We start from the raw sequence: 9,839 nt of genomic DNA, 5'->3' as shown, positions 1-9,839 counted from the left end.
GGAAATTTAACTTTAATGTTAGGTTGAGGTTGTGAGGGACTGTAAGCTAGTGGGAGAGTGGGAAAGCCTTTCCTGAAAGGGGATTTCTAAGGAACTCCAGCCGCTCTGCTGAAACCATGTCCTAGAAAACGACACAGGTTTGACTAAAACAGCATGATCAAAGGAAACTGGGAACACTTTACAACAGATCAAAAGATGATCAGAGTGGGCTCATTATCATTTGTTGTTTATCAGCTGTTGTTTAAAGGAAATTATTAGCTGTTCTGTTCTTCGTTAAATTGTAATTTTTACTTTGATTTTCAAACAAGATTTGATTAGGAAGTTAAAAAAACATACATTTTATTTCACATCAAATTATAAAAAGTACTGCAAAGTTAGTTTGAAATAAAATTCTTAAACTTCTACTGTTCTCAGATTTTATTCCTGTGAGATAAACATGGAGCCCCAGCCAGAGCCTCTCATCTGAAACATCCCATCCTGTGTTTGTACAGTATATACTGTCAGTGCCTTCTCAGGAGCATCAGGGAACAGATTAATTAGGCAAGCCGTGCTTGAATCTTAATGCTCCTCTCTCACAGATGAAGCTGATAGCAGATCAATATGTGCCAGAGTGAATCAGTCAGTAAGGTCCGCGGGCCTAACCCAGCTCGCCTCTCAGTCTCTGTTTTAGGGCCAGCTGCAGCAGCTTGGGGGTTGATGTGTCCTCTGTCATTTGTCTTTAGATTTCCTTTCTGTGTAATAGCTCCAGTCTATCCATATGCCCCCCCCCCCCCCCCCCCCCACACCTCACCCTACCTTAGCCTCTCTCAGTGATTTATGCTTGTCCCTACTTGTCACTGCATGAGGACACCAGAACAAAGTCAGTTGTTGTTTTTATTTATTTATTGTCATCAAGATTGAAAAAGGTAGTTCAGAGAATCCTAAAATGATATCATGTCTTATGTGGAGTTTTTATAAGTCATTACCTGTTGTGAATTATGTCAACACATGTTGGAGTTCTGCAAGATTTCTGCCTCTTTAAAATAATCCTATCAAGTGCAGAAAAGTTTTAAGTTTTTGCAATACCATAATGCTTTTATTTAGAAAATGACCATTTCTGGCTGCAAACATTATTTTCCACAATTTTAAAAAACATTTTCTGTCTTCTGAAATGATATATAGGTTGTCACAACATATCATCATGAGAAACATCTTATCAGGACTGGAGCTAACTGAACCACAAAAAGGGGTCCGTCACGGCAGACGCCCTTCAACATTATATGTCTGGTGGTGGTGAAGCAGTGAACATTACAGTAATGTCCATATTTACAACACTTCCTTTGGACTCCCTCTTCCCCTGGTTGTCCTCCTACTGGGCGGGGACGACTGGGCCCTGTCTTGCTCCTTCCTGAACCAACCGTTGGCCGGGTAACATCCCTCTCTCTTCTTCCCTCCGTCCGTCCAACATAAAAGATTTTCAAATATGATTACAAGAGGGGTTTATTCAGACATACATCTGGTTTGTCAGAAGATTTATAACCCCCGTTTTTAAAGTAAAGGATGTCCAACACAAGAGGCCTTCTGCTCTCATCTATTTGCCCAGCTGATGGACAGGACAAGTTAAAAAAAAAATTACAGTAATGTCAGAATAAATAAGCCTCATAGAGCTGCCATTCTGTTTCTGTTGACATCAGTTATGAATTCTAAAATTATCAAACTTTATCATGTTAATTTAAATGATTCCAAATAAGCAAAAAGTGAAAGTTTTTGTTTATTTATATTATTTTTCTTCCCACCTGCAAATGCAGAGAAACAACAAAATGTACAGTTCTGGAGGAATTTATGTCCAGAATCAGCTGTTTTGCATTAGATCAAATTTTAAATTATGAATAGATTTTCTCCAAGTAGAATTTTTTATGTTACATTATTATGTTTGGTAATGAATCATAACTACACAACAAGGAGGCTATGTGTGTTAAAACAAAATGTTTTTCTGCACATTTTTATAAAACGTGGCTAGAAAAACTAAGTAAAACCTAAGATCATCTGGCTTAATGGACTGCTTTTTACAGCTGTGGCCACAAAATGCTGATCGCTGTCCTCAAAAATACTAATTTTTGGGCACAAAAGACTAAATTGTGCCAACGTAAAACTAATTTATACCCACAAAATGCTAGATTGCGCCAACAAAATGCTGATATTGTAAAAATGTTCATTTGTGCCAACAAAATGCTAGTTTGCGCCAACAAATTTCTAATTTGTTCACACAAAAATAATAATTGGTGCCCACTAAATACAAACTGATGCACACAAAAGGTTAAATTGTACCCACAGAAGGCTAATTTGTGCCCACATATTGGTAATTATAGTGCATAAAACACTAATTTGACAGAAATGCTATTTTAGATGCACTAAGTACTAATTCGTGTCCACAAATTAATAATTTGAAGGATTTTTTTTTTCCTTTTTTGGTTTTTAATGTCCTGTCCAACAAAGTGCTGATTTAAAAAAAAAAAAAAAACCTTAGTTTTTGCCAACAAAATGCCATTTTGTGCACACAAAACAATAATTTGTTCCCACAAAATGACTATTTGTTGGCACAAAAGGCTAAATGTGGGTGCATATTGCACTAATTTCTACCCAGAAATGCTAATTTAGATGCACAAGGTACTAAATCGTGTCCACACATAATTAATTTGAAGGAAAAATTTTTTTTTCTTTTTTGTTTTTCAATATCATGTCCGGGGCTTTGTAGAAAGCAGTTTTTGAGTATTCAAAAAACTTACAGGTGTATACATATTTTTGCTGCATACTAAAATATTTTTATCACCTCAATTTTTATACACTAGTATAAACCATTATTGCAAGAAAAAAATGATTCTGCACAGAATTTTGTTTTCCCTGATGCAGAATTGGCTTGTTTGCAGATGCAAAACTTAGAAGTGTGATATATTTTTACAAGAGTAAAAATAGAATTGCATAGTTTTACATTTTTACTTCCTAAACTAAAGCTATCAAATGTGTTGATGCATTAAACTAGGCTGATTGAGTATATTTTAAACTGATGGATAAGTTGTAAATAAGAAAGAGTTCTCTGACATGCATTAAGCAGAGTTTTATGTCATGCATAATGGATGCACATATTTTACTCTCCCTCTTTGCATTTCTTAGTTTGTAGCTTCATTTTCTCATTTTGCTCTCAACGCTTCCCCCTACAGGCAATTCACGTGTGCACTCAGCTGGAAGAGAAACAATTTGTACCTTTAAGCTCATATACATGCTGGGCCCGTTTTACACACGTGCATGCGTACCCCCAAGACAAAAAGTCATTAATATGCATGCGCAGGCCGCCAAGCCCCCGCCTCAATGCCATTAGCGTGCAATTTAAAAACTGCTCGTCAGGATTGAAGCCTGTCATGGCTGCCAATTTGTGAGATGTGAAGGCACTGTGTTTTAAAGCAACAGCCTTTGAATTATTTTAACTCTACTGGAGTCTGACAGGAATGCAGAAGATTTATATGCTTTCCTGTTTCTGTTCTTCATGCTTTGTTTCAGTTCTTCCATTTACTTTTGACTTGGATTAAAACCGTAGATGTTTTTATTAAGTGCAAACAGAATATTCTGATACAATTTCATTGCATGTGCCATAAAAGAGATAACTACTGATAGAGGATCTGTGAAAAGTTTTTACTGGAATTTGAAGTCCTGGGATCACAAACTCATCCCAGACTCCCTCTGATCACCCATTTCAAGAATCAATGCCACAACTTGGGGTCTTCAGATAGAAGGTTAACGTCTTTATCTGCAGGACTGATTTGTTATTGACTCAGCTTTTAAAATTCTCAGTAGAAGAAAGAATGACAAAAACTCCACAATCAAAGAACTTCTTGGCGTCACAGCTAAAGCTTTCCAACTTCAAGCAAGTTTATTGTGCAGTTTATTGTGCATTGAAACTTCAATTGTAAATTGTAAACAATTTGTACATTTATAGTGTATTATGACTGAAGGAAGTCAATTAGTGGTAAGATTTGCAATAAAATTTAAACAAATTCTGGGTCTGATGCATGAATAATGCCAGAAACATTACATTTGAGTGGATTAAAAAAGATAAATAAAAAAAAGTTACTATGATAATAAAACTAAATTTTAGCTAATGCTATGAACACAAAATATAAATGTTTTAAAATGTATTTAAGGTTAATTATTTAAGGTTAACAAAGGTTAATTACTGTTTAGATGAAGCTATACTGCCATAAATTAATGAAAGGATACAATAAGTACAAACATTTGATTTGATATTATAACTCTATTTACTTTTCTTTCATTCCAGTGAAAAAAATGGCCCTTACATGTCTTATTTTGAGCGTGTTCATGTGTCTTTGGACTCGTAGTTACATTGTTTTATTTCAGCTGTTTGCACTATTAGAGAAATTATTTTGTGTGTGCTTTCTAAGTGCATCTGGTCAAGTCTTTTTTTATTCATTTTATCAGAAAAAGGAGCAAACTGCATTATTACCAGTCAGACTTGAACACATGCGTTAGCAATTATAAAATAGTCTGGTACTAGTCTAAAATGACTTTTTTATCTTTAGAGTTAGCAATAAAAGTTGTTGTTTTTTTTTTTTTTTCTTAATTTATCATTGATTAAAACATGGTTTAAACACAAACTATTTATACTGTATGTAAAATGTCAAAACAGACTGATGAAAATTTGGTGGTTTAACTTCTGATCCCATAATCCTTTTAGAATCTTTGGAATGACTTGACCAGGGATTAGAACTCACGACCTTCTAGTCTAATGGTTACCACTCTACCACGAGGCCATTAAGGTCATTTGACGCCCAAGGAAGTTCATTGTTGTTTTTTTTCTTCTTCACATAAAGCTGATGATGTTCGCCTTCCAAGCCACAAGGTGGCAGTCTACCTTTGTGCTGTGACGACAGACCCACGGAGAAGAAGACGTGGAAGCGGAAGAGACGTGGCACATAAACACGGCACATAAACACATAGAGGAAGGAGTCAGTCCCTGGAACAGCTTCACCTGTAAACCGTCAAGACAGCTTCAATGAAATCTCGCAACATTACATAAAACGAACGGAAGGAACTCGGTTAATGTCTGTGTGACAAGTCAGGTAAATGTTGTTTGTATATTGCTTTGAAAGTCCACCTGCTAGCTAGATTAGCTCGCCAACGTTATGACAACTTCAAGCTAAGCTAACGGCTAACTCCTGATCAATAATTGAGTTTGACAGATTAGCTTCACTACAGAAGACTTGTTATGCTAATAGAAGAATGTATGAGATGTGGAACAAATTAAGGAGACATTAAACGTTGTTACAATTTCTAACATTTGAGCAAATAAATGGGGATGACACAGGTAAAGGGTTGAGATTGCGTCAACAGTCAGTCAAATGGTGTGAAGTTGTATATGAAATACGCCTTTTGTTTGTGAATGTCAGGAACGTTTGCGTTGTACTTTCCAAGAATAAAGGTTTTATCTGCTTTCACACACACATGGTAGCACTTCATATAGTTCAAGCAAACATTTCGGGCTTTAATTAAATTGTACTATTATGGAGAGGAGCAGTCCTTGTGAAATACAAAACCAAAAATCACTTAAGAACCAGACTCTAAGGGGGATCTTCTGCTTCAGCTGGTCTGATGGCAAACTGACAGACAGAAAAAACAAAACATCAGAGAGTTTTGAGGGTAGCCCAGACCCTCATCTGCTCATTGATCCAAACACAGGAATGTTCTGTTGCTTTAAGATAACCAGAGATCACTGCAGTCCTCTGCTCACTTCAGTCTATCTGGTTTTTGCAGAGATTCCACTTCAGTTTCAGTTCTTTTTTCCTTTAGAATTACTTTAAACTTTGAGGTAATGCAGTCATCAAGTTCAACAGTTCTAAATAAATCAGCAAAGAACCTTACACTTGGTGCCTTCGCTTGTTTTACCTGTAAAAGTGACGTTATGCTGTTATGCCAAGTTCGGCTTTATTTGCTCTAATTTTTTTATCCAGATGATGGTTTTTTTTTTAAATCAGAATGTAAAGTGAACTTGGAAGCATATTCTTTCTTTAATTACAAATATATTTATGAAGTTGTCCTAACAATTTATTATTAATCCCGATTTTCTTTTTGGCTGTTTAGAGGACAGTTAATAACTTCAACACCTTTTTTCTTCTTTATTTAAAAAGAAAAAAGATCAGATTATTGTTGGTTTCAGATGTTTTCCTGATTAAATAGTATGGAAAAGGTTTATGTTCATTTTGAAGTCCCACTCTGATCATCTTTTGATCTAGTTTCAAATTGTTCCCAGTGATCTTTTAATTAAGATTATATTGTTTTTACCAATATAAATATATATAAAAAATACAATGTGTTTTTTTAACATAGTTTTTAGAACATATTTTCTCTCTAAATTGTGGGTGGAGGCCCCCCTTCCCCTTTCCGCCACCCATACCTAAGAGCTCACTGTTTCACTGTTTACTCGCTCTCCCGCTAGCTTATAGCCCCCATCACCCCCAAGTTAACACACACAACAATTTCAATAAAGAAATACTCAGGAATGCCATTTTAAGCTTAATTTTCTTCATAGATGTCCTCCACCATGAGTAAAATGCTACAACGAAATGTTAAAAACAACATTTTCATTGGAGTGGGTCTTTAATAAGAATCTCATTGTAAACATGTGTTGTTGCACAAATTCATTAAAGGCTGACGCTTGTTTGTTTGTTTGTTTTCTGCTCAGCACACGTGACTATGGGTCTGTGCAAGTGTCCAAAGAGGAAGGTGACCAATCTCTTCTGCTTCGAACATCGTGTGAACGTGTGCGAACATTGTCTTGTTTCTAACCACAACAAGGTGAGCGGGTGTCAGGCAGGTCACGTGACGCGTGTTTGAGTGAAACATGTTGCATCACATGAACCGTGTGTGTTTGAACCCCCTCAGTGCATCGTGCAGTCCTACCTGCAGTGGCTGCAGGACAGCGACTACAACCCCAACTGTGCTCTGTGCAATATTCCCTTAGCTGAACAAGAGACTGTCAGACTGGTGTGTTATGGTAAGAATCTTTCAATGTGTTGGTTGTACATGAAATGTTACTGTATTTTAAGCCATAAGGAAGGAGATAAATGTGTTCAGCAAAAGGAAAAAATGACATCTTTTCTTTTTCTTCCATCCATAGATGTCTTTCACTGGGCGTGTTTTAACAGTTTGGCGTCGCGGTTGCCCCTCCACACAGCTCCAGCGGGATACCAGTGCCCCACCTGTCAGGGTCCAGTGTTCCCCCCCACCAACATGGCCAGCCCAATTGCTGATGTGCTGAAAGACAGGCTTTCATCCGTCAACTGGGCTCGCGCTGGTTTAGGGCTGCCACTGGTAAGACCTGTTTACACGAAAACAGCTCACAAACTGACTTGCTCTGGCCTTTCTTTTGAATATTATAAACACTGACTGTATACAGAAAAAAAACTGCTCAATGGGTTGTTCATAACACTTTGAAATGAAAAGCAGCAACGTTTAGAGAAGTTGCTTGTATTTGTGCAGCATTTCATCCTCACACCACAAAAAGTAGGCAAAACTGCACAGAAAAAAATCAGCAAAACCCCCAAAGGTGGAGTCAAACATAGCGAGGGAACGCTGTACATTCATTCATCACAGGACAAAGGTGAGAGAAGATGCCTGGTGTATAATAAAGCTGTCTGAAGCCCCTTTTTATGGCACCGTTACAAGAAAAAGACACATTTAAAATCCATCTTGACTGATTCATAGAACAGCCCCTTTTGCAGAGTGTCAACTTTTTTTATTAATGTTTTTCAGATCGAAGACCCCATCGGAAACACTGAAGAGGATTCTCACGATGTCACGGATTACAGAGACTGGTCCACATTTGATGGTGATCAAGGATCTTTGAATTTCTGCGACTTCACATTCGGCGGATTGTTGGTGAAACCTAGATTTCTTTGTTTCCGCAGCTCAAGAGCAGAGTAACGCCTACGCCAGCTCATCCTACAGCACCCCTCTCATTCCTCCACCCGCCGCTGCTGCACCGCAGGAAAACCTGGCAGGTCCGCAGAAGAATGGAGATCCGAACGCGCAGGGACACGCCGTGGTCACCTTTTCTACTGCCAACACGTGCGACACTGCTACAATCCACACAGGTGCTCATCAACACCTCATGCTTCTGCTTTCAAGGACCACAGCTACTTTTCTATTCATGTCCACAACCTTTTTTTTTTTTTTTAATCAGCGTCTTCACCAAGAAAAATCTACGACACGCGGGACGTAGCTCACAGCTCCGTCACACAGATCGACTTCGATGATGACAAGTACAGGAGGCGACCGGCGCTGAGCTGGTTCGCACGCATTTTGAAGTCAGCATCCTGAAACTCCGCCGTTAAATTAGCTGTAGTCGTTGCTTTGATGCTAAATTCTTTTATGCTTGTTTCAGGAACCGCTCTGGTGCAAAGAGGACATCCCTGACCTGGAAGCAGCGGGTCTTCATGCTCCTGCTGGTCGGCGTTTTGGGATTCTTTACTTTGATAATAATCATGGCTAAACTTGGACGTGCCTCGGCCAGCTCGGACCCAAACCTGGACCCCCTCCTTAACCCCAACATCCGTGTGGGGAAGAACTGATGACAGGTGGCGATCTGGTCTTTTTTTTTGTGTGTGTTACACTACATGCGCCTACGTGCAGCGAGTGGAAAAGGCCCTGCAGTACAACGTCAGCCCAAAAGAGGGAGCTCTTCACCCAACTTTCAAAGGGTGGCTCTTATTTTCTCATCAGGCGGTTGGAGTGTCAGAGGTTTCACCAGATGGAAAAAAATCGATTTTTTTGCAGAAGTTTGAGGTCCAAACAAAGCAAAAATAAACTCTGATGGCGACCAAGTGCAGAAAGACCACTTTTCATGTTCTTATTGCTTTGTTTTGGGGGGCAGTATAACGGTTTTCATGATCTTTTAAAGTAATCTTCTTTTTTTATTGTTGAAAGAAGATTTGATAACTTGTCATAGATTATTCTAAGTTTCAGTGTGATCCTAAAACAGGAATATACCATTAATGTTTTTGGGGGTGTGCCTCAAACACACCAATACGCCCACGTACTCCACCACTGAGTGTTGGCATGAGTCCTGAAAACTAAATGCTCTGCTTTTAGACTTGACATACATACTGTATCCATGTTTTTCTGCTGTTTTGGACTCCATTAAATGGGAATATTACAGAAATGACTTATTCCTCTTCTCATTGCGTCTGTTTTCTTCATTTCATTGAATATTTGCAGTCAAATGTTCTTATTTGTTAGCATCAGGCAGCCGATGGTCTTAGGGTGCACATTCATGCTGGTACGTTGTACTCTGCCTGAAAGCTGCAAAAGGAAATATGATTCTGCACAATAAATGTTGTCCCAGTCTTTCCTTGAGTATTCCTTCTTTCAAAGATCCACTCCAATTAAAAATTGTTTTTTTGATGTTTTAAACACATTTTTGATGCATTTTACTAGTGATGGAGAACTTGTATAAAGAAAATTAAGCTTAAAATTGTGTTTCTTAGAATTTTTTATTCAAAATGTTGTGAATCAGGCACAGATGAATAGGTTGTTTGAAAGAGATCTTATTTGTGATTTTGGGAAGGGCACAAGGTCCCTGCTCTGCTTAAACACAGCACTCTTAGTTATGGGTGACAGAAAGGGGGTCTGGGTTGCTCACCGCCAATAATCCATCTACAACTCTGGCAAACATCTAATGAAGTCCTGCGACTGCAGAAACTACGTCCTAGAAAACAACACAAGTTTTTAGATTTTGGCTAAAAACAGCATAATCATAATGAAAAGACCACTGGGAACACTTTCAAAATAGT

At 38.1% G+C, this 9,839-nt stretch overlaps 1 protein-coding gene across 1 annotated transcript; it reads left to right on the top strand.

The window, feature by feature from the left end:
• The first annotated feature begins 4,914 nt into the window (after window positions 1-4,914).
• Window positions 4,915-9,208, top strand: zfpl1 (zinc finger protein-like 1). Its single transcript, XM_023962687.2, has 8 exons — window positions 4,915-5,111; window positions 6,731-6,843; window positions 6,931-7,042; window positions 7,166-7,359; window positions 7,801-7,876; window positions 7,956-8,141; window positions 8,231-8,354; window positions 8,432-9,208. Exons 2-8 carry the CDS (start codon window positions 6,742-6,744, stop codon window positions 8,616-8,618), a joined length of 981 nt encoding a protein of 326 aa, XP_023818455.1. The 5' UTR covers window positions 4,915-5,111; window positions 6,731-6,741; the 3' UTR covers window positions 8,619-9,208.
• Window positions 9,209-9,839: the final 631 nt, after the last annotated feature.

Source organism: Oryzias latipes, chromosome 14 (assembly GCF_053564925.1).
Source record: "Oryzias latipes strain Hd-rR chromosome 14, Olatipes_Hd-rR_3.1".
Taxonomy (NCBI): Eukaryota; Metazoa; Chordata; class Actinopteri; order Beloniformes; family Adrianichthyidae; genus Oryzias; species Oryzias latipes.
Note: the sequence above shows the minus strand (reverse complement) of the source record. Positions and strands in the feature narration are given on the sequence as shown.